Source organism: Schizosaccharomyces pombe (assembly GCF_000002945.2).
Source record: "Schizosaccharomyces pombe strain 972h- genome assembly, chromosome: I".
Classification (NCBI taxonomy): domain Eukaryota; kingdom Fungi; phylum Ascomycota; class Schizosaccharomycetes; order Schizosaccharomycetales; family Schizosaccharomycetaceae; genus Schizosaccharomyces; species Schizosaccharomyces pombe.
In genome coordinates this window covers 2344173-2371668 of record NC_003424.3, presented here as the reverse complement: position 1 = coordinate 2371668, position 27496 = coordinate 2344173, and the positions used below count along the sequence as shown (strand labels likewise).

At 35.1% G+C, this 27496-nt stretch overlaps 14 protein-coding genes and 15 long non-coding RNA genes across 29 annotated transcripts; 13 read left to right on the top strand and 16 right to left on the bottom strand.

Annotated features, from left to right (window-relative positions):
* The first annotated feature begins 123 nt into the window (after positions 1-123).
* Positions 124-746, top strand: SPOM_SPNCRNA.819. Its single transcript, NR_151198.1, has one exon. It is a non-coding gene; the product is annotated as a non-coding RNA (long non-coding RNA).
* On the bottom strand, positions 308-959 carry SPOM_SPNCRNA.192. The gene has a single exon (NR_150614.1). It is a non-coding gene; the product is annotated as a non-coding RNA (long non-coding RNA).
* Positions 870-1989, bottom strand: SPOM_SPNCRNA.818. Its single transcript, NR_151197.1, has one exon. It is a non-coding gene; the product is annotated as a non-coding RNA (long non-coding RNA).
* pck1 (protein kinase C (PKC)-like Pck1) lies at positions 1057-4529 on the top strand. Its single transcript, NM_001019168.3, has 5 exons — positions 1057-3412; positions 3468-3669; positions 3714-3902; positions 3944-4127; positions 4173-4529. Exons 1-5 carry the CDS (start codon positions 1113-1115, stop codon positions 4262-4264), a joined length of 2967 nt encoding a protein of 988 aa, NP_593737.2. The 5' UTR covers positions 1057-1112; the 3' UTR covers positions 4265-4529.
* Positions 4530-4613: 84 nt separating this feature from the next.
* On the bottom strand, positions 4614-8383 carry sec3 (exocyst complex subunit Sec3). The gene has a single exon (NM_001019166.3). It carries the CDS (start codon positions 8099-8101, stop codon positions 6275-6277), a length of 1827 nt encoding a protein of 608 aa, NP_593735.1. The 5' UTR covers positions 8102-8383; the 3' UTR covers positions 4614-6274.
* On the top strand, positions 4735-8170 carry mst2 (histone acetyltransferase Mst2). Its single transcript, NM_001019167.3, has 3 exons — positions 4735-5288; positions 5405-5494; positions 5542-8170. The coding sequence occupies exons 1-3, from the start codon at positions 4836-4838 to the stop codon at positions 6220-6222; spliced, it is 1224 nt and encodes a 407-aa protein (NP_593736.1). The 5' UTR covers positions 4735-4835; the 3' UTR covers positions 6223-8170.
* On the top strand, positions 8197-8418 carry SPOM_SPNCRNA.3061. Its single transcript, NR_192429.1, has one exon. It is a non-coding gene; the product is annotated as a non-coding RNA (long non-coding RNA).
* Positions 8419-8897: 479 nt separating this feature from the next.
* Positions 8898-9345, bottom strand: prl59. The gene has a single exon (NR_151196.1). It is a non-coding gene; the product is annotated as a non-coding RNA (long non-coding RNA).
* A 78-nt stretch (positions 9346-9423) lies between these two features.
* Positions 9424-11497, top strand: imt3 (mannosyltransferase Imt3). Its single transcript, NM_001356061.2, has 2 exons — positions 9424-9688; positions 9738-11497. Exon 2 carries the CDS (start codon positions 10156-10158, stop codon positions 11224-11226), a length of 1071 nt encoding a protein of 356 aa, NP_001342816.1. The 5' UTR covers positions 9424-9688; positions 9738-10155; the 3' UTR covers positions 11227-11497.
* SPOM_SPNCRNA.3060 lies at positions 10323-10807 on the bottom strand. Its single transcript, NR_192428.1, has one exon. It is a non-coding gene; the product is annotated as a non-coding RNA (long non-coding RNA).
* Positions 11498-11797: 300 nt separating the features above from the next.
* dma1 (mitotic spindle checkpoint ubiquitin ligase Dma1) lies at positions 11798-13641 on the top strand. The gene has a single exon (NM_001019164.2). It carries the CDS (start codon positions 12296-12298, stop codon positions 13097-13099), a length of 804 nt encoding a protein of 267 aa, NP_593733.1. The 5' UTR covers positions 11798-12295; the 3' UTR covers positions 13100-13641.
* shg1 (Set1C complex subunit Shg1) lies at positions 13281-14350 on the bottom strand. Its single transcript, NM_001019163.3, has 3 exons — positions 14201-14350; positions 13972-14093; positions 13281-13906 (listed from the first exon to the last, which is right to left on the bottom strand). The coding sequence occupies exons 1-3, from the start codon at positions 14306-14308 to the stop codon at positions 13738-13740; spliced, it is 399 nt and encodes a 132-aa protein (NP_001018248.2). The 5' UTR covers positions 14309-14350; the 3' UTR covers positions 13281-13737.
* SPOM_SPNCRNA.3059 lies at positions 13808-14920 on the top strand. The gene has a single exon (NR_192427.1). It is a non-coding gene; the product is annotated as a non-coding RNA (long non-coding RNA).
* SPOM_SPNCRNA.3058 lies at positions 14734-15317 on the bottom strand. The gene has a single exon (NR_192426.1). It is a non-coding gene; the product is annotated as a non-coding RNA (long non-coding RNA).
* On the top strand, positions 15121-16391 carry gdt2 (GDT1-like protein). The gene is made up of 2 exons (NM_001019162.3): positions 15121-15243; positions 15515-16391. Exons 1-2 carry the CDS (start codon positions 15187-15189, stop codon positions 16319-16321), a joined length of 864 nt encoding a protein of 287 aa, NP_593731.1. The 5' UTR covers positions 15121-15186; the 3' UTR covers positions 16322-16391.
* SPOM_SPNCRNA.3057 lies at positions 15529-15826 on the bottom strand. Its single transcript, NR_192425.1, has one exon. It is a non-coding gene; the product is annotated as a non-coding RNA (long non-coding RNA).
* Positions 16392-16457: 66 nt separating the features above from the next.
* Positions 16458-17536, bottom strand: yaf9 (NuA4 and Swr1 complex YEATS family subunit Yaf9). Its single transcript, NM_001019161.3, has one exon. It carries the CDS (start codon positions 17266-17268, stop codon positions 16615-16617), a length of 654 nt encoding a protein of 217 aa, NP_593730.1. The 5' UTR covers positions 17269-17536; the 3' UTR covers positions 16458-16614.
* Positions 16572-17335, top strand: SPOM_SPNCRNA.3056. Its single transcript, NR_192424.1, has one exon. It is a non-coding gene; the product is annotated as a non-coding RNA (long non-coding RNA).
* Positions 17537-18188: 652 nt separating the features above from the next.
* Positions 18189-20380, bottom strand: SPOM_SPNCRNA.3055. The gene has a single exon (NR_192423.1). It is a non-coding gene; the product is annotated as a non-coding RNA (long non-coding RNA).
* ilv3 (dihydroxy-acid dehydratase) lies at positions 18295-20519 on the top strand. Its single transcript, NM_001019160.3, has one exon. The coding sequence runs from the start codon at positions 18502-18504 to the stop codon at positions 20296-20298; it is 1797 nt and encodes a 598-aa protein (NP_593729.1). The 5' UTR covers positions 18295-18501; the 3' UTR covers positions 20299-20519.
* med20 (mediator complex subunit Med20) lies at positions 20425-21476 on the bottom strand. The gene is made up of 3 exons (NM_001019159.3): positions 21329-21476; positions 21198-21286; positions 20425-21128 (listed from the first exon to the last, which is right to left on the bottom strand). The coding sequence occupies exons 1-3, from the start codon at positions 21340-21342 to the stop codon at positions 20650-20652; spliced, it is 582 nt and encodes a 193-aa protein (NP_593728.2). The 5' UTR covers positions 21343-21476; the 3' UTR covers positions 20425-20649.
* A 454-nt stretch (positions 21477-21930) lies between these two features.
* SPOM_SPNCRNA.3054 lies at positions 21931-22137 on the bottom strand. The gene has a single exon (NR_192422.1). It is a non-coding gene; the product is annotated as a non-coding RNA (long non-coding RNA).
* Positions 22138-22278: 141 nt separating this feature from the next.
* On the bottom strand, positions 22279-22701 carry SPOM_SPNCRNA.3053. Its single transcript, NR_192421.1, has one exon. It is a non-coding gene; the product is annotated as a non-coding RNA (long non-coding RNA).
* Positions 22345-23377, top strand: arc5 (ARP2/3 actin-organizing complex subunit Arc5). The gene is made up of 4 exons (NM_001019158.3): positions 22345-22544; positions 22589-22661; positions 22788-22964; positions 23055-23377. Exons 1-4 carry the CDS (start codon positions 22399-22401, stop codon positions 23115-23117), a joined length of 459 nt encoding a protein of 152 aa, NP_593727.1. The 5' UTR covers positions 22345-22398; the 3' UTR covers positions 23118-23377.
* Positions 23218-23661, bottom strand: wip1 (CENP-W family protein Wip1; the record flags this gene model as incomplete). Its single annotated transcript, NM_001356060.1, has 3 exons — positions 23218-23244; positions 23347-23460; positions 23581-23661. 3 exons carry the CDS (start codon positions 23659-23661, stop codon positions 23218-23220), a joined length of 222 nt encoding a protein of 73 aa, NP_001343107.1.
* Positions 23662-24203: 542 nt separating this feature from the next.
* SPOM_SPNCRNA.3052 lies at positions 24204-24886 on the bottom strand. The gene has a single exon (NR_192420.1). It is a non-coding gene; the product is annotated as a non-coding RNA (long non-coding RNA).
* Positions 24377-25688, top strand: bur6 (negative cofactor 2 complex subunit Bur6). The gene has a single exon (NM_001019157.3). The coding sequence runs from the start codon at positions 24638-24640 to the stop codon at positions 25235-25237; it is 600 nt and encodes a 199-aa protein (NP_593726.1). The 5' UTR covers positions 24377-24637; the 3' UTR covers positions 25238-25688.
* urh2 (uridine ribohydrolase) lies at positions 25625-27148 on the bottom strand. Its single transcript, NM_001019156.3, has one exon. It carries the CDS (start codon positions 26852-26854, stop codon positions 25862-25864), a length of 993 nt encoding a protein of 330 aa, NP_593725.1. The 5' UTR covers positions 26855-27148; the 3' UTR covers positions 25625-25861.
* On the top strand, positions 26067-27368 carry SPOM_SPNCRNA.816. Its single transcript, NR_151195.1, has one exon. It is a non-coding gene; the product is annotated as a non-coding RNA (long non-coding RNA).
* Positions 27369-27496: the final 128 nt, after the last annotated feature.

Sequence of the window (27496 nt, the reverse complement as noted above, 5' to 3'; positions counted from 1 at the left end):
CGTTTCTATGACAGCCAGTCATGGTATCGAATAACACACTTCATTTTTCGGTTTCCTAAAATTTTTTAAGGTATAAATGTTCTAAAAAAGTATTAATTTTAGTTAAGGAAACTTTTTTAGGTCGCAAATTCCTACAACGTTGAGGGCTTTTCTTCTCCTTATTTATAGTAAAACAAATTTACTTATCCATTCAGCTTCAGTATTCGAATTTGTTTTTAAATTTGTACTATGAGGAGATTGCATAAAGAGATAGATAAATAAGTATGAATCCCTATAATTGCACATTCATCTGATAATCATGATGTAGTGAATATTCCAAGTTTGCGGTTTAGATGTACGGATACACAAGATACAGGATTGCAGAAGTAATTGATACACCCAATTTTGCTATAAATTGGAAGATGACGATAGACATGCTCCAAGAGCTGCATACTTATGTTTCTCCATATTTACAGTTGGTGCAATGGATAAACATATCTTAAAAATCCTAAGACCGCAACCAAAATTGTACAGCACTACTTTCATTGTGGGGAAAAGGCTATTTCGAATTTCAACAGAAAGCGTTTTCAAAATACATGCCAACACCTAGGAATGATCTATTTTTGAAATGAAAGCGAGTATGTTATATGATAAATTTGTACACTATTAGTATCTGACAAGAACCATCATTTGTTCAAAAACCCTTCCACGACACTTGTAAATCAATTTCAATAGCATGCAAGGCAAAATAGTACTTAGAAAAATTTTTTTGTAAGAGGATTTTAGTCATTTTTAACCTTTCAAAAGAGAGTGTACTACTTAGTCAAACCCGTAAACATAAAACTTTGTATATCTTATACAATGGCAATCAACTTATTACGAAACTTTTAGCTCATATTAATTAATAAATAAAACAATAAGTTATATTGTACTGACAGTAGCGATAAGCATATGTTTGTTTCCGATCTATTCCTTTTGGTATTGACACTCTAAGTTGTTTACGGACAACTGTTAAACCTCCTAAAATGGGGTGTTGCAGTGGTCTTCCTTGTTTACGTATTCGAAATTAATCCAAATACCAACTCTCATACTCATTAACATACTGTAGAGTTAAGATAATTTGTGTATGCAGAATGGTGCAGTTGGATGATGCTCTTCAAGATGCATATAAAAAAGTAGAACGGGAAGAGTCTTTGATCCTTGGAGCAAAAGCAATGGTGGCTTCGACCAAGAATCCAGAAGTCAAACGACGGCTCGAAAGCAATATAGCTGTTTCTGAAAATAATATTAAATATTTAAGGGAACGAATAGATGCTTTAAAAGTTGAGAGTGGAAGTGAACGAGAGTCCCAATCAGACAAGGATTCCTCTAAGAAATACAGTGACTCTGCCAAATCCACAAATTCAGATGATCATCTTTTAAGTTACAACAGAAGCGCTTTTGATCTTTTCAACTCCGAGAAGCCATTAAGTCCTGAAAAAATCTCGACTATGTTACAACATCTTCAAATGAGATTGTCGATAGAGCAGCAATGTGTTTCGGGCATTGAAAAAATCATGTCTCTTTACTCTAAAGAACAGAAGGATAAAACTGATGTTATTATAAAGTTGAAAGAGGGTAAGCAAAAGGTCAATCTATTAAAACGCTCTTTGAAGCGGTATAATGAACTACATATCCCCTTTGATATTTCTACACCTTCTTCTGAGGAAAAGCAACAGGCTAGTGGTCTTAATTTTCGAGGTCTAGCCAAACCTATATCTGGAACCCTCAAGGTTACCATTCATTCTCTAAGAAATATTGAACATACATCATTTCTTCAAACGCATTCATTTACAATGCCTTCATATGCTGTTCTTTACGTTGATGATGCACAAGTTGCTAAGTCTCGGATTTCTCAAACAGACACATGGGATGAGACGTTTATCTTCGATGTACATCGTGCCAAAGAATTTCAAATAATTATTTATGAAAAGAAGAAAGACTTTGATATTCCCATTGCCCTTATTCTTATTCCAACTACTATCATTGCTGAGGAATTGCGTAGAAAAAGGAACATTCAAGAAATGTCGGAAACTAGTTGGAAACCATCAATAGCTGAGTCGGCTTCACGTTCCGATGAAAAAGGGTCAAAATCTGATCCTATAAATGCCCCTAATAGCTCTTCCAGCATTTCTACTAATTCCCCATTAGCACCTACTGCCTATTATAAGCTGTTATCTAAGTCTTGGCTTTCATTGGAACCGGTTGGGCAGATATGCATTTCATTGTCCTTTTCAAAGCGTACCACCAAACGTCAATTTCCAGAAACTGGTTTGGGACGTCAAGGAGCCATTCGCCAAAAGAAGGAAGATGTTGTTGCGTCTCAAGTTGGTCATCAATTTGTACAACGCCAATTTTACCAAATTATGCGGTGTGCTGTATGTGCAGAACTTTTTTCGTATTCTCCTGGTTTACAATGTGAAAACTGCAGTTTTGTTTGTCATAAAAAATGTGTCACCAAAGTACTGGCTAGCTGCATTGCTCAATCAAATTCTGAAAAGTCGGATTTCGGTGGTCTTCGATACAGAATCCCTCATCGTTTTGAACCTTTTAATTCTTTAGGAGCTCAATGGTGTGCCCATTGTGGTTTCTTTTTGCCATTACGTCGTAAAGACTGTTTCAAATGTGTGGAATGTGGTATTACTTGCCATGGACAATGTGCACACCTAATTCCTGACTATTGTGGCATGTCTAATGATCTTAAACATCAACTCTTAACTGAACTTGAAGTCTCTAAACGTCCAAAGAAGCCAGAATTGCCTAATCAGGAAAACAAAACCACCAATGAAAAAGTTTATCGAAAGCCGTTATCCAGTCAAAATACTTTTGATACATTACCAACGATATCTCAGGGCTTACTTGCTGCTACTCAGCCAGTTACAAGTGTACTTAATACGTCTCCACTTCCAAAAACCCCTGAGAAAGATCGATCTTTAAATGTTACTCCTTCCTCTTCTACTCCTACTCCAGCTTCTGTTCTTGCTCCACCTTCCAGTGCTAGCTTATCGTCTTCCAAGGATGCTAATAGAAGTGTTCCAGAAAGTCCACGCAGAGAGAAAAAGAATCGTGTTACGCTTGACGACTTCACATTTTTGGCTGTATTAGGGAAAGGCAATTTTGGCAAGGTTATGTTGGCTGAATATAAAGTGAATAAAAAGTTTTATGCCATCAAAGTTCTGAAAAAAGAAGCCATTTTAAAGAATGAGGAACTAGAGAGTTTAAAAACTGAAAAGCATGTTTTCGAAGTCGCGAATAAAGAAAAACATCCGTTCTTGCTGAATCTTTTTGCAAGCTTTCAAACTAGTACCAGGGTTTACTTCGTTATGGAATATATTCTTGGTGGTGACCTTATGGTTCATATTCAACGTCAACAGTTTAGCGTGAAACGTGCAAGGTAGTACTTCAATCTTTATTTTTATTTTTATTTTTATTTTTTATTAACCCCATAGATTTTATGGTGCTGAGGTTTGTTTAGCATTGAAGTATTTTCATGAGAATGGAATTGCTTACCGTGATTTGAAATTGGATAATATTCTACTTTGTCCTGATGGTCATATACGAATTGCTGATTATGGACTCTGCAAAGAAAATATGTTGCTTGGCAATACAACTTCCACCTTTTGTGGTACCCCCGAATTCATGGCTCCAGAAGTAAGGCGGAACTTGTTTTGGTTTATTTTATCTAACGAAAATAGATTTTATTAGAACAGCAATATTCCAAGGATGTTGATTGGTGGGCTTTTGGCGTTTTGATGTATCAAATGTTACTGGGTCAATCCCCTTTCAAAGGTGAAGATGAAGAGGAAATATTCGATGCGATTTTAAGCGATGAACCGTTGTTTCCGATTAATATGCCAGCGGATGCGGTTTCGTTATTGAGAGGGGTATGCAAATTTCTAAATATGTTAACTAATTCAAAAAATAGCTTTTAACAAGAGATCCAAATCAACGACTTGGTAGTGGACCAAAAGACGCAAACGAGGTTATGGCTCATCCTTTCTTTGCTAGTATTGTCTGGGATGACTTGTATAACAAACTTTATGAACCATCATATAAACCGCTTATCAACGATCCCCGAGACCTCAATAATTTTGATGAAGAATTTACAAGTATGACAATTGTTAAAATATGGTTAATTACTAACGATCGATTAGGTGCATGTCCAACTTTGACACCTGTCAATACTGTTCTCACACGACAACAACAAGAGTGTTTCAGAGGATTTTCCAGTTTTGCTACTGAATAGAATTAGCTTGTCCTTTGCTTCTGCTTTTTTAAAATTAGAAAATTATGGTAACAATTTCATATAGTTCTGATGCTGCTTCCTTTGCATTCTTACACTTAATTTAGTGTACTCACCCTTTACATGATATTTTTTTTACTTTTCTACGTGTTCATATTTAAAAAATTTCTGCATTTATCATCATTACATTACTTGAAAATAAAGTCGAAATTAGAGAATAATTAAAGTGGCATTAAAACTACTAATGTAAAACTTATCGTTGAATCACCCAAGGTGACTTTGTAGTATTTATACGCAACGTTTGTAATGGCATTCAATCAAAAAGCTAACAGTGAAGTTATGAATGGTTACTGTTTCAGAATACAAAAGTAAAAAATATGAGTAGTTTTTTATTTAACAAGAGTGAAAGGGTTATCTTTGCAGAGATCGGATGGAGGTGGAAGTAAAGCAAGAACTAAGAAGAGAATGAGGGCACTACCACCAACTCAATTATATTGACCAAAGGATTAAATGGGGCCATTAGGAAAACTATGAACGATCTGTAAATATAAACAATCTTTTTTTTTTATGTATAATGCCGGCGACTATTTTGAAATCCACAGCCAGTTCAAAGACTTTGTTAATAATAAAGTTTGATACAAACTCCTCCAGATATCCATTTTATAAGAAACATTTATTAGAGTTAAATTCGGAAAGTACTTTTTTGGGTCTATTAACTAAAGGGCAAGCTGACACATCGATTACGAGACTCAACCAAGACGATGTGAGGCTGTTTGAAAAAGCAAAGACAGTAGCAGATAGGACAAAGGATGTGGCTTATTCATTTTCCGATCCTATTTTATCTACACAGTTGCGAACGCCTCCACCACAACCAACCTCCATTCGATACCTCTATTTTGGTACTTACCGGATAAAACCATGGTATACATCACCGTATCCAGAGGAGTATAGCTGTGCAAAAAATTTATATATATGCGAATCTTGTTTAAAGTATATGAACAGTGATCATGTACTACAAAGGCACAAGGTAAACAACTTTTCAAGTAAGATCATAATGTTATTCGCTATTGCTTGAGTTTAAACGAGGTGTACATTAAAAGATCATAATCTATCCAAATTGAATTTACGGACTAACATAATCAGATGAAATGCTCATGGAGTTATCCACCAGGAGATGAAATATATCGGGATAAGAATATATCAATTTTTGAAGTTGATGGTCAACGGCAACCGGTAAGTAATTTTTTATGCATTTTATACTTATTGATGTTTTTCCTTAGATATATTGTCAAAATTTATGTCTTCTAGCAAAGATGTTTCTTCATTCAAAAATGCTGTACTATGACGTTGAACCGTTTCTTTTCTATGTATTGACTGAATTTGATGGCCAAGAATGCAAAGTTATTGGATATTTCAGTAAAGAGAAACGCTCGGCTTCTGATTATAACGTTTCCTGTATATTAACATTACCCATTTACCAACGCCGAGGATATGGTGTCTTTTTGATTGATTTTAGTTATTTACTTACACAGGTAGAAGGTAAGCTTGGATCACCTGAAAAGCCACTTTCAGATTTAGGCCTCGTTACGTACCGAAGCTATTGGAAAATGAGAGTAGCCAAAGCTCTATTGGAAATCACAACACCGATTAGCATAAATGCTATCGCCAAATCAACATCTATGGTATGCGACGATGTTATATCCACATTGGAATCGTTATCTGTATTTAAGTATGATCCGCTCAAAAAGAAATATGTATTACAACTGAAACGGGATGAACTTGAGAATGTTTATAAAGCTTGGAATATCAAACACCCTCAAAGAGTAAATCCAAAACTTCTAAGATGGACGCCATATCTCGGAGAAGAGCAGATATCTAACCTTTTACTTAAAGAAAATATACTTATTCCTCTACCTCAAAAGCGTCTATTAGATAACTCTCATCATCTGGATTCCGTTTAGTTCAAATAAATAAGTATTTTAATCTTTCGATATTTGTCGTGAAGCATTTGTATCATCTACGGCTTGGTTGTTGCTCTATATTAATGACGCCATTTAATGCAGTAGACAACTCTAGGGAAAATAAGTTGATGGTTGAATTGATAGACTCACAACCTAAAGCACAATCTTGAAGTTGGCTCTTAATGTTTTGCAATTCGATTTCTTCTTCAGCAAGGTTTTCCACACTGCTTATGATAGCTCCATCAAACGAAAATTCTGTTTGTTTCAATACATCTTTTATAGTTGTACCTTCATTCCACTTCAAAGTGGAAAGACGAGAAATGCTTTGCTCCGGAATGTTTTTGAGGTTGATTTTTGAGTTAAGATCGTAAACTTTTTCAACAGAAGCTTGGTGCGGTTTAGTCGGAATGGAAGTAACAAGAGTTTTCTTGGCTTTTGGCTTGGAAGTGGTTTTTCTATTTTCAAAGCGCAAACTTTCAAAAAGGGGAAGAAGTTCATTTCCTATAGAAGGCTCGTCGTTTGGTGGTTCGATTTGTTTACCAGTCGAAGGAGTTGCCCGAACAGTTGGCTGACGGGACGGGTGCTTTGGAGGTAATTTAGGAATAGCCGGTGCTCCTGTTGGTTTTCGAGAAACAGACTTTGCTGATACTTTAGACGAACTGGAAGGCTTGTAAGATGACGTTAATACTGAAGGAGTTTCTAAGCTAGAAGATAAAGCTGCCTGGGTAGCATCACGATCCACTTTACTAAAATCGCTAGCAAATGTGTTTGACTCCAAAGAAGAGCTTAGTTTCACGTCTTTTTGAGACATATTATACTTACCAGCTTCTAGTGCCAAAGCTGTATTTTTCTCGTAAGAACCACTGATGCTATTCTTACCCCTTTCCGAAGAACTCGTTCCACTGTTAAATGAGGGTGCTTGTTCACGACGAGTAGTTTTACGTAAAGAAGGTTTAGATGGAAACAATTGAGCTTGTTCTTGAATAAACATTTCCCGTGTTTGATTATCTCGTCTTTGAGTTGAAGTATCGAATAAGACATCATCTTTTCGGTCTCCTGAAGTCCTTGCAATGGCAGAAGAACTTGAAATTTCTATAACATCACTATGGGCAGATGATGGGGTCCCCCGGGAAACGTTGGAAGAAGGCTTATTGTCAGAAAACCGTCTTTCTTTTTCAACACTCAACTTCTTTTTGGCTGATCGAGAAGAATCAATAGTGAGCTTCTTCTCGATGCGAGGCTGATCCGTTTCTAAATTGGTAACAATTGGGCCGTCCGAAAAATTACGGTTATGTGCGACTCGAGAGTTAAAAGATGAGGAAACTTGTTCTGAAGAATTTTCAGGTAATGATGACCTTGCTTTAGGAATAGCTAGGCTCTTTGCAGGATAGAGATTAGGTTTGTTATCAGCAAAGGAATTACGATAGGCCCAGTCCACTTTGCGGCCATCAGTCGTAGTCACTGAAAGCGGCCTGCCCATATAGTACATATAATTTTTAGCAACAGAAAAAACAAATCGATCGCGAGCAGAAGTGTCCTGAGTTCGCAACAAATGTGGCTTGTTTATTGTCATAGTAACATCATGATCATTAATTACAGTAATATTCTGCAACTCAAATAAAGGCCAGGATTTCACGACTGTCATTCCGCCTTTATCATTTACTTTCAATCTGTGTATATAAAAAATACGAGTCACATCATCACAAGTCAAAGCAATGTAGCGGGGTTTCATCTTTGAGCCAACAACATTAACTCCTCTTTCTTCCTCCACCGGAAGATATGCTAATGATTGCTCATGAGCTTTCCGTTTATCGGTAGTTTGAGCCGAATTGACAGCTTGTAGAATTTCTTGTTCAACGGCATTAGGGTTAGAAGCCATTCGTCTGAAGTGGTGTATTAAATGAAAAAAATTGGGTTAAATAGATAAATATTAACAAAAAAAAAACCATTAATTAAACATTCTACCACTTTCCAATGGCAAGTAATACTGAAAGCGCCTTATTCAACGGAAAAACAAATTTTCTAAGGAAACGAGACTTTTTTTTAATTCACAGAGTCTTTATAAGCAAGGGATAAAATTTTCTTGTAAAATTGAATTCTAGCGGTAAAGAAATATATAAATTTGATAATAATTTTTACAATTGTGGTGGAATGGTGGGTTAATAAGGAGAAATGTCAAAACGTAAACAAGTGACATATGTAGGCAAATGCTATAGAAGTCGATTTTTTAAAGTTTATTTAAACTTGCAAGCATTGTCTACGTTCATAATATTTATATATATTTAAACATCTTTAAATATTTTTGCTGTGCATGAAAAGTACAATAATCCATAACTTTTTTGTTGATGACTTCGCTGTACTTTATGGCAGCTTTGTTTATTCGACGAGCTTAAAAAATCCAAATTATTGAAACAGGAAACACATTGATAGCCATAGTGTAATTCTAATTGCATAACCAGCAACGTTTAAAATGGTTAGCTATAGTTAAGTATTAGTACTACGCAGGACAATAATTATCCGCTCATTTCCACATCCTGTAGAACTTATAAAAGTGTGTTACACAATGAGCATCTTGCAACGAATACTAGATATTTATAGTAACATGCTAGGGATTCTTATTACACTGTTTGGTACAATTACAGACCCATAATCAAAGCATTGAACGAACCAAAGACTTCGCGACAGCCAAAGTTAAAACCTAGTAGATTTGAACAGTACAATTAAGACTATGTATTTTATTTCTTCGTTATCGTAAAAAATATCTTGACCTGTATCCATGGTGATAGAATTTGCACAAAAATCAGCTGTTTTGCATACTCATATATATAATGCTATTGGGACCACGCGCTTCCTCCATAAGCAAACTTCTATCATATAACTTCATAGTAGACAAATCAGGATGCCGTTAACGTTGGCTTTGCGATGAATAACTTGAAGAGTAAAATGTTTAAAAGCTAAGCATCTTTGCTAGGACCTTTTAGCAATGACTTTAAGAGGTACCTTGCTAAAATTAACAGCTTACAAAGCACAATTTACTTTTTTTTTGAGTCCAAAATATGTAAAGAAATAAATGAAATCAAATTGGGTGTATTGTTTCTTTACGTATTTGCCATACAGTTTACAAAATGTCAATGCGCTCAATCGCAAATAGGGTACATGTGACTTGGTGGCTTTTTTTGTTGGGAAGGCTAAACTTTCCGCAACCAAGCCCAAATACTTCTTCAATTTGCATAACTTGTACAGCAGCTGGATGGTATTACTGTAGCATTGTTTTTATCTCTATAAAATCAGAATTTTCTTCTTTTTTTAATTACTCTCTCAGAAGTGTTGGCTTCAAATCAATCTCTTAAAAGTTTTAGTTTTTACCCCCCCTCCAATTGACAATTCTTGTCTAGTCCAAGTTTGTCGTCTGCTATTACTGGCATTTTCAATAATTTTTATTTATTTTTTTTATTTTTTCTTATTTGTAAGGATATAATTGACCAAAATTTGGATGTTTACTAATTTTTCTCCAGTTTTTTATTTTGATAATATAAAACTGACTTTCTCCGACGTCAATTCAGTTTTAATATTTTATACTACTATTGCTTTTGTCCCAGGGCAACTCTTTTAGTGACCAAAATTATCTTGTACTACTTGGCGGAATCGAGTTCACTGGGTTTTAATAATATAAGTGATTCATTAGTATATACGTTTTATCTCACCTTATATTTTTTCCTTCCTCTTAGTCCAATTAATTACACTGCCTAAAAAGCAAGCAAAGAGTGAGAACCAAAAACTTGCCTCTTACTAGAATCTGTTAAAATCTAGCATTATCTAACTTCAACTAAAATACTTTTATTGCAAAATTTCTTTTTGTGTGCTGAATCTACCAAGCACGAATATACAACTGACCTGATTTTATTTCGCTGGAAGCGTATATTTGATGCCACCATGAACAAAATACTTTTTTACTTTTTTTTCTTTTTGACACTAATTCTTTCCGCTACTGTTTATCTTTTTGGAGGTCCAATGATGCTGTTCTTTATTAATTATAAGACAGACCTTCTTAAAGTTGATGACGTTTATAATCATGAAATTTATTCAAACCAGTCTGCTGCTATTCCTAAAATTATACATCAGACTTGGAAAACCAACGAAATTCCGGAAAAATGGGTTGGTGCCCAGAAAAGTTGCATTGATCTACATCCTGATTATGAATATGTATTGTGGACTGATGAATCCATGAGGGAGTTTATTGCTACTGATTATCCTTGGTTTTTGACTCAATATGATTCTTATCCTTACAATATTGAACGGGCTGATGTCGTTCGATACTTTATTCTTTACAAATACGGTGGAATATATTTGGATTTGGATGTTGGTTGTAATCGAACCCTTGATCCCTTATTGCATTATCCAGCATGGGTGAGGAGAACTTCCCCAAGTGGGATTAGCAATAATGTAATGGGATTTGCTAAAGGGCATCCATTTCTTTTACAGGTGGTCAGAAACCTACCTAGATTCGCGTTTAATTACCACTTCCCTTACCTAACCGTAATGTATTCGACTGGTCCATTGTTCTTGTCGATAATATGGAGTGCTTGGCGGAAGCTTCCAGATGCCGAAGCTTGGCATCATATTTGGGTGATGGTTCCCGAATTGTATGAAAAGAGCCACCATGCATTTTTTGAAATTTATGAAGGTTCATCATGGCACGATAGTGACGCTGGATTTGTATTCTATATGTTGCATCACTGGGCCATTTTTACATTTCTTGGTTTTTTGACGTTTTTCATTGTTGTATATTTTATATTTGGCTATGCTTTGAAGCCTGCCGCTCGTGTCTCCCGCACTGGTCGACGGGTATTTTCATCTCCGTTTTCTAAGACATCTCCGTCCCGTTGGAAGATTTTCCATCGTTTCACTTCTTCCAATGAAAAGTATGACCAAACTCGTTCTGATTCTTTACCTTTCATGTCTGATTATGATTTGGAATCGCAAACTCAAAGTCACAGTCCCTAAAATTACTCGGCATTTGCTACTACAAAGGCTTCATTTGCTTTGAAGTTTTGACCTGTCTATCTTTTCATTTTCATAGAATTATCATAAATCCTTGTATTTCATTTAGTTTCGTTCTAGTTTTCTAATATAGTCTATTAAAAGCAAGTAATTTCACAATTGTCTACCGTGATCGGAAAGGGATATATACCATGAAATGACTCAAGTCCAAATCTATAAAAATAGAAATGCTAAAGATATTTTCGGAACTACTCATTTCAACTTACTTTTTGTTTGATGGATTTTCAGCTAAATTCTAAATTATACTAAAACAATAAATTATTCAACATAAAAACGGTGTTGCTTAAGTCCATCTGTATGGTGAGACAAAGATAGACAAAATACCATCATCGTCATTGTTTATGCGACGCATCTAGTTTTTTATTTGTTTTTATTATTTGTTTTGTTTTATTTAATGCACAATTACTATACCGAAGAAAACATTGTGTTGTACCGTAAGTTGGATACCGAATTAGTCATGCGCCTTTCGAGGCGGCATAGCATTAACTGTATTCGTTTGCAGCACCATTTGACCGTTTACTGTGTGCAATTTACTTGTTCTACTAAATTGGCTTCATAATTTATAACATATTTTTCTGATAACAGCGAAAACTATCATTTTTTCGATTGCTTTTCATTTACAGCTAAATTCTGGTTGATTATTAAAAGTGTTTCTTTTCGGAATTAAAGTGTGCAATTCAGTTAAGAGTTCTGTTTGCTGTCCTTCCTTAGCTTTCAACAGTTTGTTTGTTTTTGAGGCCTTTGTTTTCGTTTTTGTCTCTTGTTGCTTCCAAACTTTAATACATAAACACAACAACCCCATATACTTTCGTATTTTGTTAGCAATAGATTTGAAACTTACCTTATCTTCAATTTACTAGAAGGAAGGCATATTTCTTTGAACTTTTTCTTGGATAACATCAAATTGGTATACGGAAGACAATTTTCAAAAGCTTTTAACATTAATTTATTTGTTTTTTGTAACTTTCTATCCTCCATTCAATTGTTTTAATAAAGCTTTTCTTTCCAAAAAATGACAAAATCTGTTGAGGGATACCTCAAAGAACAGGAACTTGCCGCTGAGACTGATTCTGAAAAGGACGACGATAAAATATCAATTCGTTTAACTAACTTTGTCGGTCCCAATGCACATTCTTTCTCTTTTGATCCGTTAGTTCGCTACTGGAACCGCAAGCAAAATAATCTACCCATTTACATAGGAAGATACACAGAGCGATACAACGGCGGTGATGTTTCTGCTATTGTCTTCCGTTCCAAAGTTGTGAGTAGAAGGCATGCACAAATATTTTATGAAAACAATACTTGGTACATTCAAGATATGGGTTCTAGTTCTGGTACATTTTTGAACCATGTTCGTTTATCACCGCCGTCAAAAACGAGTAAGCCTTATCCCATCTCGAACAACGACATATTACAACTTGGGGCGGATTATAGAGGAGGTCATGAAGTCAACTATCGTTGTGTTCGTGCCCGAGTTGAGCTAAACAACTCTTGGAAAATTAAGCTTAGTCCTTACAACCTTAACGAATTCAAAAGAATGCAAGAACTGGTGTTATGCGGATCTTCTGAATCGGGTCCTCCGGAATGTTGTATATGTCTTATGCCTGTTTTACCTTGTCAAGCATTGTTCGTTGCACCTTGTTCTCACTCTTATCACTATAAATGCATACGCCCAACCCTAAACGAAAGTCACCCATACTTCAGTTGCTTTATATGTAGAAAATATCATGATTTGGAGGCTCCTGTTGAAGAAGGTGACGAAAGTCTAAATGACCTTCTACGAAATGCAACGGTAAAAGACGATGCATCTGAGTAAACTGTTATTTTCAGTATGGTTACTAATTGTCTTTTACGTCCTCAAGTTCTTCCTTTAATGACCATCGTAACATAATGATCATATTATATTTAGTCTTTATGAGCATGGCAGAAGATTATGGGAACACAGGCTCTTTGACATTTGCTGTTGCCTGATGATTGAATTAAACAAGCATGCCTCCCTAACTTTATTTATCAACACTCATAATGATTAAATATTTTATTGATGAGAAAACCAAGTGCTACTTGGTCTCTTTTATTCATTACTGCATTAATATAATTATCCTAAATGGATATATAATCTTAACTTCTGTCGTCCTTCACACCTGATCTCTACATACTCTCACATTTTTTTATTTTTTTTGAAACATTGGCATCACAAATGAATGTACTAATAATCAGCAGTAATAGAGATCCGAATCTGAAAGAATTGTGGTTGTTCTTCTGAGAGTCCATTTATTATCTCCTTCAGCATCATTAAATGTTATAACTTTTAATTCACTTCTTATGCAACCTAATGTGATTGCTGGTAAAATTCCCGAGAGTACAATTCTTAATTGTAATAAGTATGTTCAGTATATGCAATTTAGAAGTAATCAATAACAAAACTTTTTCAAACTTTTAAGTAGCTAATTATCTTCATTTGCGCCCATCCATGGTTTTACTATTCAGCAATTTTTCTTCATCCTCATGCTCTATTTGTTCAATCCCTATTTGTTCAAGAGAATTATAAATAACTTCCCTCAAATCTTGATCAGATAAAACATTGCTTCGGATGTGTTCCATGCTATCTTCATACAATGAAGATCTTATGGGTTAGACTGAGTTTCCAAAAAGAAAAGAAAAAAAACCATTATTAAGTCGTAAGCTTACCTATCTACGGCACCTGCAATTAAAGGAGCAGCCCTAAACTGGTCTTTACTTTTGAGTGTGCGATCTTTCACCATTTCTTCATCAATGATTTTTTTCAGCCGATCTAATAAAGGCCCTGATTCCTGAGGCGATGTTAGTATGGCAAAAGAGTGAGTGACATTGGTATCATTATGATAGTTAAAAAAAATAGTGATAGTTTAATTTTTGAGGAAACTATCGATGACCCTACCTTTTCATTTACTGTTTCTAGAATTTGTTTTCGAAGGCGATCAAAATGTCCTTCTTTTTTAAATTTAGATACAAGTTCATCAACATTAAGTGTTACATCCCTATCCATGCCTTTTGTTTATGAATTGACTACACGGTAAAATAATGTGGTAAAGAAAAGAATTTTCACGAAATGTAAAGATTTGATTACAGATTATTCGGCCATATTTATACTACCTTATTAATAAAACTCGAGTTATTTTACAAGACACATTTAACTTGAATTAATTGATCGTGTCTTGATTGCTCAATGTAAAAGTTCTTGAAGTAATATCTCGCAGAAGGGACTTCGTACAATCACCCTGTAAGAAACACGTACTAACGAGGTTTAACTTAAATGCGATGTTCTGTTGTTAAGGCTTTACTTTGACCGTTTGGCTAGTGAATTTTCTTATGTGTTTATGGTTGAACTTGCGTTATGTAGGTAGTGCAATGTGAGTTTCCCATCTAAAAAATTATCAAACTTCTGTTTGGTTTCGCGTATTACACTTACAATTAAAAGGATTGGCATTGGTTCCTATTGCTACAACAAGTAATACATGAAAGTAAAAAAAAGGCATAAAATTATGAGCATTTGCAAGTCCTAATGCTTGTATTATACCCACTAATGATCAATTAATATACAGTCAAGTGGTAACTATAACAACTTTTCGAAAGATAAGAGTTAAAAACCTGTTTTAAAACAAATTAGAGGTTTTTGGCATATGCCACGTGAAGGCCAGAAAATAAATGAAAATGTTTTACCGATACTAACCAAAGACACAGGCCTATTTTCAAAATGTGGTTGTTTTTCTGAATTCATTTAATTATAACTGCTTTTTTTTGGTGTGCGCACAATACGTCGAAGAATTTGTTAACTACCTTTAAAATTTCAGCTACACCAAACTTTGCATCTACGCTCAACAAACATTGCAATTACTATTTGCATCCCAGTCTTTTAATATTGTCATGAAAAATCCAATAAAATGGGCGATTATAGCGGTTTTGCTGTCAACCGTCGTGGCTGTAAGTTTTTTCCTTGTCCTTTAGAACACGTCTCATTGGTTCTTGTGCAATACAATCGTGATTAGTTTATTGTTGTACAAAGACGAAATAAATTCCGTGCAAATATGCAGGTGATGCAGAATTTACTTTGTCTCAGTAATTTACGATTTTGCTATAATCGTTTTTCTACATTCTTAAATCAATGATATTCACTTTTCCTTTTGGAAGAAGTAATGTTTTGATAGATAATTGAAATCAAAGTTTTTTTGCATTGAATCTAACACTACTTTAGAAAAAAATCGTTGGCGAAGGTATGGCAGACGTGTCAGCTATCAAACATCCAGAGGAAGTGCACCCAACAAACCGTGACTTTCTTAGGAGTTTGATCTTCTCTATATCTATGATTTTTGGTTGTGAAATAGGAGACAAGACTTTCATCGTAGCTGCTCTTTTGGCCTTTGAAAACTCTCGATTAACTGTTTTTGCTGGGTCATACTCAGCTCTATTCATCATGACATTATTAGGAGTACTTCTTGGGCACGCCGCTCCATTACTTTTTCCTAGAAAGTTAACGGACATTCTGGGAGGTGTCCTTTTTGTGATTTTTGGAATTAAAATGCTTATGGAAGCGAAGGAAGTTATGGATTCTAAAGAATCCATGTCTGACGAATTTCAGAACGTCCGCAACGAAATAGCTGCTAATGGCCCCATCGACCAATTGTTGGAGGAAGGGGCAGCACCTTCCCACTACACTGGTCACAGGTCTCGCTCTGGACATACTTTAATGTCGCAATTAAAATCAAAGGGACGGAACGTTATGGCTACCCTGTTTTCTCCTTTATTTATAAAGGCGTTTGCACTTACCTTTGTTAGTGAATGGGGAGATCGCTCCCAAATCGCTACTATTGCAATGGCTGCTAGTGATAATGTTTACGGTGTATTCATGGGGGCTAATGTTGGTCATGCTTGCTGTACAGCTTTGGCAGTTATTTCTGGAAAATATATTTCTACCAAGATAAAGGTTCATAAAGTCATGTTCATTGGAGGAATACTCTTTATTGCATTTGGATTGGTTTATTTTTATCAAGGCTTTTTTTAAAATACAACGTATTACTATGCCGTTAGAAATAATAGATACTATAGAATACAATCTTTTTATAATATGTGTTATTTGTTAACACAACACCTACAGAGCCATTTAGTTATTTCATTTTGTTCCGATACATAAATCACTACATAAAACCAGTAATCATCATGTTCTTAAATAGATGACAATCTGTATTTGTATTTATATATATTTTATTTACATTAAAAAAACCACATATAATAGCACTATAGCCAAAATATAAGACATACATGGATATTCAGTTTATAATATATAAAATAATGCCTCTATTCGACAGGTGTGGAGCTTTTTTGGCCTTGGAGGGATTGAACTTGTTGCTTATACATTTCAATAGTTTTTTTAACCTCCTGGATGGCAAAATCAAGTTTATCAGCTTCATCCTGTTCAAGTTGCTGTGAAAATGGATGATCGGGCTCTGATTCAACAGCTAAACCATGGCCATCTCCGATTGGATTTTGAGAAAGCAATTTATACGTGTATTCAAAAGGTTCGTTGAAAACAATTTCTTCATACTGTACAGATTCGACCAAACCACCAGAAGCCTTCATTTCTTCCATGCGAGGACCGTAGGGATGAAGCTTTAGATGGTGATAAAATGTTAAGGCTTTTTCATGTGCTTCAGGGGCGAAGAAAATGCGTACCATTATGTCAAATTCACCCCAACCAGTTTCGATTACTTCAAAAGGAGGAGACTCTATGGTACGTGTTGGATTGTTGTACGTATCATGCAATTTGAAAACAACCTTTCTAACCCATTTTGAAATATCTTCTCCATCCACCCCTTCAACAAAAATTCGCCAAGTATGAGTGTGATCAGTAGGGGCCTTCTCTTTCTCCTCTTTGGTCAATGGTTTGGCATCGTTGCCAACTAGGATTGGTCTTGATATTTGGCATTTGCTCACTCGTGTATTAGGTGCCATTTTAACTAAGTATCAAAAGTAAAAATAAAAAGAGTATGGGAACTAGTGAAGATTTATTATTTAATTCAGGATAATTTTGCTAGTGAGTAACGAAAATATAAATCACTTGTAACAATTTATAAGCGTTACAGTTTCCATGAAGTATTAAAATAGCATTTATTTTTTTTTAAAACCACGAAATAAAAGAAAAAAAACTAAATAACAAACCGCGAATAAATCAAATTCATGAATGATTTACTAGACCTTTTAAAATGCATTCACATCAAGTGAAGTGGGACACATACACATATCATCTTTTAGATCCTTCAGTCTAACTGTATAAGCACCAAAATGCAAAATTCCGTATTCATGTTAACAACACCCTAATTTACGTTATTTGAGTACTTTTCGTCCAGTAGCAGTCAATACAAATTCGAACAAGAAATAAAATATCAAATAGAATGTTCAGTAAGCTAACTTTTTCTGGGATATGTCAAAAATGATAAGCTGTAAAATTGAATTCTGATCATATATATTTTATTTAAAAAGTCTTAAGAATGAAAAAATCAACCATCTACTTTTCAATGGGTAGGTTGGATGGTTTAATGTAGGTAGCCATGTCAAAGGACTATTTTTTCAAATGTAATAAAACATTTCGTATCATTAATTGCTAGAAATCAAATAAATTAGAAAAATCTTAAAATCAATCTACGGTGATGTGAAAATTTGTAATTTTTAGTTTCATAATCGCAAGATCAAAGCTTCTTAGCATCTCTATGTCAATCAAAAGTGAAATATGAAGCGACAAAAATACTAGTCATGCTTTTTTCTTACTGAAAATTCGCCTCTTAGTTAAAACAACGTTTTTGCTATGTACGATCACCATGATCTGTACATTCATAGATTTTTATGTGTCATACCATATATCCAATCATGTCACTTTTATATTGATTTATTTAGGAAATGATTGGGCTTTCTCTTGATTCGTTTGATTTACCGAGATATAAACCGTGTTTTATATTTCGCATCTCCGGTTTAGCATACTTTACCAGGACCACTAACCAAGGGTGAATAAGTTAAGTCACCAGCAGATATTCCATTTAAATCTAACACCAAGTTTGTTATAAGTTTGTTCTTTCATATTTTCCTTTGTTTATTATTATTTATAAAAGGGGAATTTGAAGAAATCCTGGAGTTGACCCTTAGTAGAAAATTTTCTATAGTCTAAACAAAGCGAAATTTTTTTTTTAGAAGATGATGTTCTGCAAGCTTCTCCGTTGTCAAAACGGTATTGCTAGCAAAAGAGCTGCATTAAGCCTAAAAGGCTTTAAAACCTCTTCGATCAATTTAGTCGAGAAGAAATTGAACAAGTATAGTGAAACAATCACTGGTCCGAAGTCTCAGGGTGCTTCCCAAGCTATGTTATATGCTACTGGACTTAATGAGGAGGACATGAAAAAACCCCAAGTCGGCATTGCTAGTTGTTGGTATGAAGGAAATCCTTGCAATATGCATTTACTTGATCTCGGTCGACGAGTGAAAGAAGGTGTCAAAAAGGCTGGATTGACCGGATTCCAGTTTAATACTATTGGTGTTAGTGATGGTATTTCTATGGGTACTACTGGTATGCGTTATAGTTTGCAATCTCGTGAGATTATTGCAGACTCCATTGAGACCGTCATGCAAGGTCAATGGTATGATGCCAACGTCTCTATTCCTGGCTGTGACAAAAACATGCCTGGTTGTTTAATCGCTATGGGAAGATTCAACCGCCCTAGTATTATGGTTTACGGCGGTAGTATTCGTGCTGGTCACTCTCCTTGTCAGAACAATGCACCCATCGATATTGTTTCTGCTTTTCAATCCTATGGTGAATTTATCACAGGAAAAATTGATGAGCCAACCCGTCATGACATTATTCGTCATGCATGTCCTGGAGGTGGTGCTTGTGGTGGTATGTATACTGCAAATACAATGGCTAGCTGTGCCGAAGCTATGGGTATGACATTACCCGGTTCTTCTTCTTACCTTGCTGGCTCACCTGAGAAGTTTGCAGAATGCGAAGCTGCAGGTAGTGCTATAAAGCGACTTTTGGTTGACGACATTAAACCTCGCGACATCATGACACGTTCTGCTTTTGAAAATGCTATGGTCTTGACGATGACTCTTGGTGGCTCTACCAACTCTGTTCTTCATTTGATCGCAATTGCTAAGTCTGTTGGTATCACTTTAACTTTGGATGATTTCCAAGCCGTCAGTAACCGTACACCGTTTATTGCCGATATGAAGCCTAGCGGGAAGTACGTTATGGAAGATTTGTTCGCTATCGGAGGTATTCCTTCAGTACTTAAATATCTCCATGCTGAAGGTCTCATCGATGGTTCTAATATTACCGTTACTGGTAAAACTCTCGCTGAGAACCTACGAGGATTCAAGGACCTTGCCGAAGGTCAAAAGATCATTAGACCTTTGAGCAACCCCATCAAGACCGAGGGTCATTTACGTGTCCTCCGTGGTTCTTTAGCCCCTGAAGGTTCTGTCGCAAAGATTACTGGCAAAGAGGGCTTGAACTTCACCGGCAAAGCTCGTGTTTTTGATGCCGAAAACGATTTTATTGCTGCCTTAGAGCGTGGTGAGTTCAAGAAGGGCGAGAAGACTGTCGTCATTATTCGTTTTGAGGGACCAAAAGGTGGACCTGGTATGCCGGAAATGTTAAAGCCTTCAAGTGCTATTATGGGAGCTGGTCTTGGAAAGGATGTTGCACTTTTGACTGACGGTCGTTTCAGTGGTGGCTCTCACGGATTTTTGATTGGACACGTTGATCCCGAAGCACAAGTTGGAGGCCCTATTGCTCTTGTTCAGGACGGCGATGTCATTGAAATCAATGCTGTAAAGAACACTTTAGATTTGATGGTTGATGAGAAGGAGATGGCGAGACGCCGCAGTGTTTGGAAGGCACCTCCTTTGAAGTACCAACAAGGAACCCTTTTAAAATATGCTCGCAACGTTAGCACTGCCTCCAAGGGTGCTGTTACAGATTCCTTAGAGTAAAGCATATTCAATGCTTTTATAAGCGCGCATAGTATTTTGGAAACTTAGACGTTTAATGTTTTGGTAGTAAAGGTTGATTAATAAGCTTTTAATGCTGATTCCATAATCTCATCTAGAGTTTATTTGAATAATTTTGAATGAATAATTACTTTTTGGAGTACAGTGAAATGCATCGAGTTTAAAATGGGTTGTTATTCAAACTCCTGCATTTCTATTTTATTATTAAACATAATTGGTATCTGTAAATGTGAAAGGGAGCCATAACTTTCTGCTGACAATAAAGCAAGACTTTGACAGTTAGTTAGATAGAAATTTATTTACAGAAAAAATTTAAATTGATACTTTTTTATTCTATGTGCGTTGTGAAACGGTATCAATGCGTTGTTTAAACAACTGTAGTAGAAGTTTTGAATCCAAAGAATGACGAGGCTGGTTAAAGAAGCTTTCATAGACAGGGGTTACCGATTTATTATTTTGTAAAAAGCATTTAAGAAAGAATTCTTGAATAATAGGGCGTGCGAGATCGACGGACTCAGTACCATCGTAAGTTACATGAAAAAGTATACCCTTCCAAACGGACTTTTGTAAAACGTTGGCAATAGCCACTTTAAAGCTCCCTACTTCATATATTGAACCTTCAATAGTAAAGGACTGCCGAAAATTCCATAATTTCGTTCGCACAATGATGTCCTCAAGTTCAGGTTCTGCATCAATCATTGTCGCTTCATCCACACACGCCAGCATGCTGGGATTAATGTTTTGCTTCAAAAATTCTAAAGTTTTTGGAGTGACAGCATTTCTGTAAAGTTTATACTGAACTACCCATTTTTCTGAAATTCAAAGTTAGATCTTGAAATCATCAATCATAAGAAATAAAATCCAAACCAGTGTCAGCTTACTTAAATGTTGTGCAAAGTAGGTCCTAACCAGATTATCCTGTGCTGGAGAAAGGAACGTCGCCATTGAAGGCGATGAATAATAAATAACTCTATAATCAATCAGCAAAATAGTCAATCGGTATGCTTTTTACCCGTGAACAGGCATATTTTATAACAAAGATGAATGGTAATTAATTATGCATCTGAATATCGGTTTATACCGAATTATTGAGAAAAATGGCCGAATTAGTTCTTTTACTTCTACTGTAATGTTGATGTGAAGAGTTTAATGCGTACGGCGGTTGCAAGAATTGCTAACAGGCTAATTTAAAACCTTCATTTTCATTGTTCCTGTATTAAAAAAAAAAAGCAGATAGACATAATATGAGCTCAAATTTTATTAATTTATCTCTTGTCATTTTTATTATTTTCCAAGTCGCAAAGTATATGGCTTTTGGGTATGATAATCCCAGAGCAAATTGTTAAAAGCTTGAAGAGAATTAAGTTAACTGAATTACATTCATAATTAACTTCTGGAGAGTCAAATACTACGTAACAATGTAACTGGCTGGTTTGAGCACTAATTAAAAATCTGTTAATCCCAGGATGTTACATATGTGTCTCTTCGTTTTACTTTGAACTTTACACAAGAAACTACATAGTTCTGTCAGCAAAATAAGTCTTAAAAGTTATTGTTCGAATAGAAGTATAAACTCATACATCAATATACATACTGAAAATAGATAGAAGCAAAAAAAAAATTACTTTTAATCTTTATTCAACTAATTACTAGGCTGTATCTAACATATTTTCTTCTGAATCACCATAGGCAGAAATGTAAAATATGTAACCAATTTCTGTCTACAAGTTATTCAGAACTTTACATCTAAGACCAAAGGTAGAGATGATTATTTACAAATAAAAAAAAATAAACATCCACAAAAGAGGTCTATGGAGTACTGAAGAAGTTAGTAATGCTGTTACCAGACTTATATAGCTCCGCTCAAAAATTATAAGTTAAAGTTATAAGATTAAAAAAATATAAATATATTTTTTTGAATTTTCTTAACTTATTGGTTAAATTAATATACTCTATGAATTATAATAACTTCAGTTACAGACTTGCGTTCGACCGTTGTATGATGCCTCTTTAGAGCTACACACAGCTGAAACTTAACCTGTTCCATCGTTTTCTTTACCTTACCAGTTATAGAGTTATAAAATGACGTTTCGGACTTTGGATGTCGACTCCATCACAGAACCTGTTTTAACAGAGCAAGATATATTTCCAATTCGTAACGAAACGGCGGAGCAAGTCCAAGCAGCCGTCTCTCAACTCATTCCTCAAGCCCGGTCTGCCATTCAAACGTATGTTTATTTAAAAGAAGCAATTTTTTTATTAATTAAAATAGAGGAAATGCCTTACAAGGTTTGAAAACCTTACTCTCATATGTTCCTTATGGAAATGATGTTCAAGAAGTTAGGGTATGTGCAAACTGTACAAACTGCTTAAAGACGGTTTATATCAATTACGTTTTTATTTATTGATTAAATTTACAATTCTTCTTGATTTCATTTTATTATGGTGTAAATGAATTTTAACTTTTTTAGACTCAATATTTGAATGCTTTTGTTGATGTATTAAGCAATATACGAGCTGCTGACATTCCCGCATTTGTAAAAGAATGTTCAACGGAGGAAATTGATAATATTGTAAACTTCATTTATCGTGGATTGGCGAATCCTCAAGCCTACAACTCGTCTGTATTACTTAATTGGCACGAAAAGGTAACTTTTAGTTTATTGCTTTTCCCAACGCTCTAGCATTGCTTATCTCATGCTTTACATTTTTATTCGGTCACTAATACGGTTTTGTAGGTGGTGGAAATATCCGGTATAGGATGTATAGTTCGTGTTCTCAATAGTAGACCCGATCTATAAATATGGCTTTATCTTACTTTTTGGTATCTACTATTCTGTCGCTTATGGAACTGAATCAATGATTCTGTTTTATGTCTTCTTTCCCACATAATGACTCTTTTTATCCTTTAAATTGAGCTAGAATTTTCTAAATGGTTAGTAAGTATGTTCCATTTTAAAAAATAAAGTGCAATCGATTTACGCCTTTGCTGAAAAGATAATAAATCTAGTTTATTCAATATTAGCTTACTCTTTGAATACTTCGAACATGTTCTGGCTGTACTCTTCTTTCCCCAGTCTTAGCCGCTTCAATATTGGCTTCTTTTAGTAAGGATTGTAAGAAAAGACAGTAATCCAAATATACCTTGAAAATTCTGTTAGTTGAAAACATTCAATATAAAAAATTTGAATATCTTTATTAGAATAGCGCGTCCAAAAAGATACTGACTGAGAAATAGCTAGTTTCATTTATAACTTTCCATACCAAATCCAATGCGGAACTTTCAAGGCTGCGCTGGCAATGCTGACGAAAAAATCGTCTTATGCGTGCTTTAGGATAGCTCATAGTAAGTAGTTTCTTGCAAAAAAAAATATTAATCCCGTTTAGTTTTGTAAAATTAGAGAGTAATCATATCTTGCAAGGATAGCTCTGTATAGAAAGTGATAATCGTTGTGTCGTCTTCGAAGAAGGTAAAGTGCGAGTCCTTTTGAGTCATTAGTTCGAAGGATTCTACAAAGGTGCTATTGCAAATCAATTTTTTATAAATTTAATGTCATATTATTAATTGAAATTTTCTTAGTAAAAGTAATTATTACGTACAAAGATTAAAGCACTGACATTGCAAATTATGTGTCTTTGTTGTCAAAACAAGTTGGAATATTATATCAATTAGCAGCAATCTTAAGCATGAAAGCTTTTAAATACTTTGAGTTCATTTGTAAGCATGTATTTACTCGCTACTACTTTAAGAAAAGAAAAACTTTTTACTAGTATTTAAAAATTTGGTTGCTGGTTTGTTTTGCTTGCTCTGATTACACACGTATATCTGAATCTGTTATTTTATTCTTATTTAAACTGTGATTGTATGCATATTATGAACCTCTAAATTGCCTTCATTTGGAATATTGAGCAAAATACTTGGCAAGTATGGCGACTAAAAGAAAACCAAATTAATATTTACCGAGTTTCTTTGCTATATTTCCTGGAAGTTAGTCGCTTGTGATTCCGAATTATTGCTTTCCGCGACCTACATAAAATTCTGCTTTTAAACGAGTCCTTCACCACTACCTTGTTATAAAGAATACTAAGATCCGCTGTTAGGCACTAGAAGATTTTTACTTTAACTTCTCAAATTCGACAAATTAGAAAAAAAATTTTTTTAAAAACTTGACAGACAGTCTCAATAGAGGTAGTAATATACGTTTTCGTTACTACCTTACTTACCAGCTCCTTCAAGCGATTCATTTCCGAAACAATCATTTACACGCCAACTTACTATTGACTTTAATATCGAATTATCTTGTTAATTCTGCTTCTTATAATGGGTGATCCAACAAATAATAATGATAGTGAAACTAAACCAAATCCTGCTACGTACTGGAAAAGCAGATTTCCTGTTGCTCGTATAAAAAAGATTATGCAAGCAGACCAGGACGTTGGAAAGGTCGCTCAAGTTACTCCGGTTATTATGTCGAAAGCGTTGGAATTGTTCATGCAGAGTATAATTCAAGAATCGTGCAAACAGACGCGATTGCACCAAGCAAAGCGTGTTACCGTTTCTCATTTAAAGCATGCTGTTCAAAGTGTTGAACAGTTTGATTTTCTTCAAGACATTGTTGAAAAAGTACCGGATGCTCCGCCCATTAAAGCCGAAAGAAAGACAAAACGCCCCCGTGCTCGTCGAGCAGCTAATGAAGGTGAGCATAATGAAAGTGTTCCCGCTAAAAAAGTTAAAAAGAATACTGTTAAAGAAGAGGAAATTGAAAAAGATGACGAATCAGCTACCACAGAAACTCCTGTCAAAGAAGAACCTACTGGTGAGGAAACTGAAGCAGATCACGAGGAGAAAGCCTCTGTTGATCATGGTAATTTTTCTGACAAGACAACTAGTGAAGCCTCTTCCGCGTCTGGTGATGAGTAGCTACTTTCTCCACCCTATATGACCATAAATATAATGTCTTTGTATACTTTATTCTTGTTTTGCTATTACATTTATTCTTATCTTCCCTTTTTTCTTGAATTTGTTTTCAGAAAATATTCTCAAGCTACTTGTACATAGGACTATAAAATTGGCACATTAATTCTAGTATTTTTAAGCCTTTTCTTCGACTTAAGAATATAATACGTTCTGGTTGTTCATATTGAGCTTTTTTAAAGTGCCTTATTAATGTACTATGAAAGACCAACTTGGCGTCTACTGATTTTATTTGCCAAAATGATGCTATTGACAATTCTACGAACCTATCACTTACTCGTACACCCTTTTGTTTATAATTAAGCATTTATTTATACATACTTTGTTGTTAGTATTTAAATTCAAATAATGATATTTTTATAGTCTAAGATTTTATAAAACTATATGCAATGCAAAAGTATAAACGTACTTCTTTGAGTAAAAAAGAAAGTATTTGGTTTTGTATTTCCAATGGATGATATAAGAGGGCATGATGAATGCTTGAAGTGCTTTCAAAATTGAAAATGAAGGGAGAACTTGATCGTTGTAAAAAATAAACATAAAACACTAGTCGATAATGTCATAAATATACTACAAATAATTGAGCCTGTCTATAACTCCAATAAACGTCTCCCAAAATAATGAAACATCAGCTTCCAAAACAACATGAACATTAGCCGGATACTGATTTTGTTGCGACCATACATCACAGACAGTGCGACCAAGAGTGAGAGAATCTAAGCTTACAGTCACATACATAGAACGCGAGGTCCACAGAGATGGCCACAGCGCCAAAGCAACAGCACAAACGTCATGAACGGGAACACCGTTTCGAATTCCGTAGACATTTTCATAAGTTTGTTGAAAGACAGTCATCAATTCTACCAGTGTGGAACTAAATGGGTTGCTATGTTGACGCAGTAACTGAATAATGTTTGCATCTAAAAGTACTTTATGAGTGACATCTAGCGGCACCATAAATAGTTTGCCGATAAGTGATTTAGTCTCTAAAACGAGCCTAGCTGCCTCAGGATCAGCATACACGTTGAATTCTGCTTGAGAAGTAATATTTCCAATGCCTGTGCTACCACCCATAAATATAAACCTTTCTATGTTGTCGGTAACGCTTGGGTACGTTGCCAATAACAATGCAATGTTTGTCAAAGGACCGGTAGCTACGAGAGTGACAGGCTCTGGATAATTAGAAATAGTGGTATACATAGCGAACACCGCATCAGGAGTAGCCTTCTTTTTGGGATAATCAGGAAGCAATGAAATCCCTGCAAGCCCATTCGTACCATGTATGTGAGTAGCGAACGCGGACTCGCGCATCAAGGGCTTCGCTGCGCCAGCATGAACATCAACATCTTGATTTAAAAGCTCCATTACCGCTAAAGCATTTTTGGTAGTAAATTCTAGCGTTGTATTACCATGTACGGTACTAACACCCAAAATTTTACAATGTCCAGCGCAAGCAGCCAATGTTAAGGCGACAACATCGTCATGTCCAGGATCGCAATCGATCCATATGTTATAGTTTTCTAATGCGGAGCCTTTTTGGAATGAATCAATTGTGTTAGTCATGGTGCCACAATAATCACTAAGCTTAAAAAAAAATCGATTAGTACTAGCTATGAGGTTTTTTATGACTTTATTACTTTGGACATCCGAAGATAATATTCTTGCTGGACGAGGACACAATAAAATATATGGCTAATAACCTTGCAAAGAGATATGTGGTGTTGTGGTTTAAAAATGGTAATAAATATTGCACAGATGGATAGCCTAGTAGCCCCTAATGCGGAAATTGTCTATTCAACCGACCTTGTAAGTAGACAATTAATGTATCAAAAATGCCGACGCTTGAAATCTATCTTCATCAATTTTCGTTTAATTTTCCGCTGTTCTGGATACATTTGAGTAACGCACTGCAAGAGAGTGGCTCACAAAACGTAGAAAAACGTTATTTTGACTTATGATTTGAAATTTATTTGCTACGGTTAGTGTTTGCAATGACTTTCCGTTTAATTCCTGAAACCATTTATCAACAGCTAGCATGATTAAAAACTAACCGAATTTTTTGTTTGCTAATGAATAATAATGTTGGTTACATCCATATGTAAAATGTTATCGGAATTCTTAACAGCTGGAATTTTTACTTTTGAAAATGCTATTGCTAAAACGAAGTAAAGATTTGTAACTTCAGCTAATTTGTTAACTTATTAA

Excerpts from the sequence above, each read along its gene's own strand:
- med20 (NM_001019159.3), bottom strand. Across the intron at positions 21,129-21,197 it reads CTACTTTGCACAACATTTAA|AAAAATGGGTAGTTCAGTAT; the intron begins GTAAGCTGACAC and ends TTTGAATTTCAG.
- arc5 (NM_001019158.3), top strand. The coding sequence starts at position 22,399 with ATGACGTTTCGGACTTTGGATGTCGACTCCATCACAGAACCTGTTTTA. Across the intron at positions 22,662-22,787 it reads ATGATGTTCAAGAAGTTAGG|ACTCAATATTTGAATGCTTT; the intron begins GTATGTGCAAAC and ends TAACTTTTTTAG. Across the intron at positions 22,965-23,054 it reads TACTTAATTGGCACGAAAAG|GTGGTGGAAATATCCGGTAT; the intron begins GTAACTTTTAGT and ends ACGGTTTTGTAG.
- shg1 (NM_001019163.3), bottom strand. The coding sequence starts at position 14,308 with ATGGATAGGGATGTAACACTTAATGTTGATGAACTTGTATCTAAATTT. Across the intron at positions 14,094-14,200 it reads TAGAAACAGTAAATGAAAAG|GAATCAGGGCCTTTATTAGA; the intron begins GTAGGGTCATCG and ends ACATCGCCTCAG. Across the intron at positions 13,907-13,971 it reads ATTGCAGGTGCCGTAGATAG|ATCTTCATTGTATGAAGATA; the intron begins GTAAGCTTACGA and ends CTAACCCATAAG.
- imt3 (NM_001356061.2), top strand. The coding sequence starts at position 10,156 with ATGAACAAAATACTTTTTTACTTTTTTTTCTTTTTGACACTAATTCTT.
- yaf9 (NM_001019161.3), bottom strand. The coding sequence starts at position 17,268 with ATGGCACCTAATACACGAGTGAGCAAATGCCAAATATCAAGACCAATC.
- dma1 (NM_001019164.2), top strand. The coding sequence starts at position 12,296 with ATGACAAAATCTGTTGAGGGATACCTCAAAGAACAGGAACTTGCCGCT.
- mst2 (NM_001019167.3), top strand. The coding sequence starts at position 4,836 with ATGCCGGCGACTATTTTGAAATCCACAGCCAGTTCAAAGACTTTGTTA. Across the intron at positions 5,289-5,404 it reads ATGTACTACAAAGGCACAAG|ATGAAATGCTCATGGAGTTA; the intron begins GTAAACAACTTT and ends TAACATAATCAG. Across the intron at positions 5,495-5,541 it reads TTGATGGTCAACGGCAACCG|ATATATTGTCAAAATTTATG; the intron begins GTAAGTAATTTT and ends GTTTTTCCTTAG.
- bur6 (NM_001019157.3), top strand. The coding sequence starts at position 24,638 with ATGGGTGATCCAACAAATAATAATGATAGTGAAACTAAACCAAATCCT.
- sec3 (NM_001019166.3), bottom strand. The coding sequence starts at position 8,101 with ATGGCTTCTAACCCTAATGCCGTTGAACAAGAAATTCTACAAGCTGTC.
- ilv3 (NM_001019160.3), top strand. The coding sequence starts at position 18,502 with ATGATGTTCTGCAAGCTTCTCCGTTGTCAAAACGGTATTGCTAGCAAA.
- gdt2 (NM_001019162.3), top strand. The coding sequence starts at position 15,187 with ATGAAAAATCCAATAAAATGGGCGATTATAGCGGTTTTGCTGTCAACC. Across the intron at positions 15,244-15,514 it reads TGCTGTCAACCGTCGTGGCT|AAAAAAATCGTTGGCGAAGG; the intron begins GTAAGTTTTTTC and ends ACACTACTTTAG.
- urh2 (NM_001019156.3), bottom strand. The coding sequence starts at position 26,854 with ATGACTAACACAATTGATTCATTCCAAAAAGGCTCCGCATTAGAAAAC.
- pck1 (NM_001019168.3), top strand. The coding sequence starts at position 1,113 with ATGGTGCAGTTGGATGATGCTCTTCAAGATGCATATAAAAAAGTAGAA. Across the intron at positions 3,670-3,713 it reads CCGAATTCATGGCTCCAGAA|ATTTTATTAGAACAGCAATA; the intron begins GTAAGGCGGAAC and ends TAACGAAAATAG. Across the intron at positions 3,903-3,943 it reads CGGTTTCGTTATTGAGAGGG|CTTTTAACAAGAGATCCAAA; the intron begins GTATGCAAATTT and ends TTCAAAAAATAG.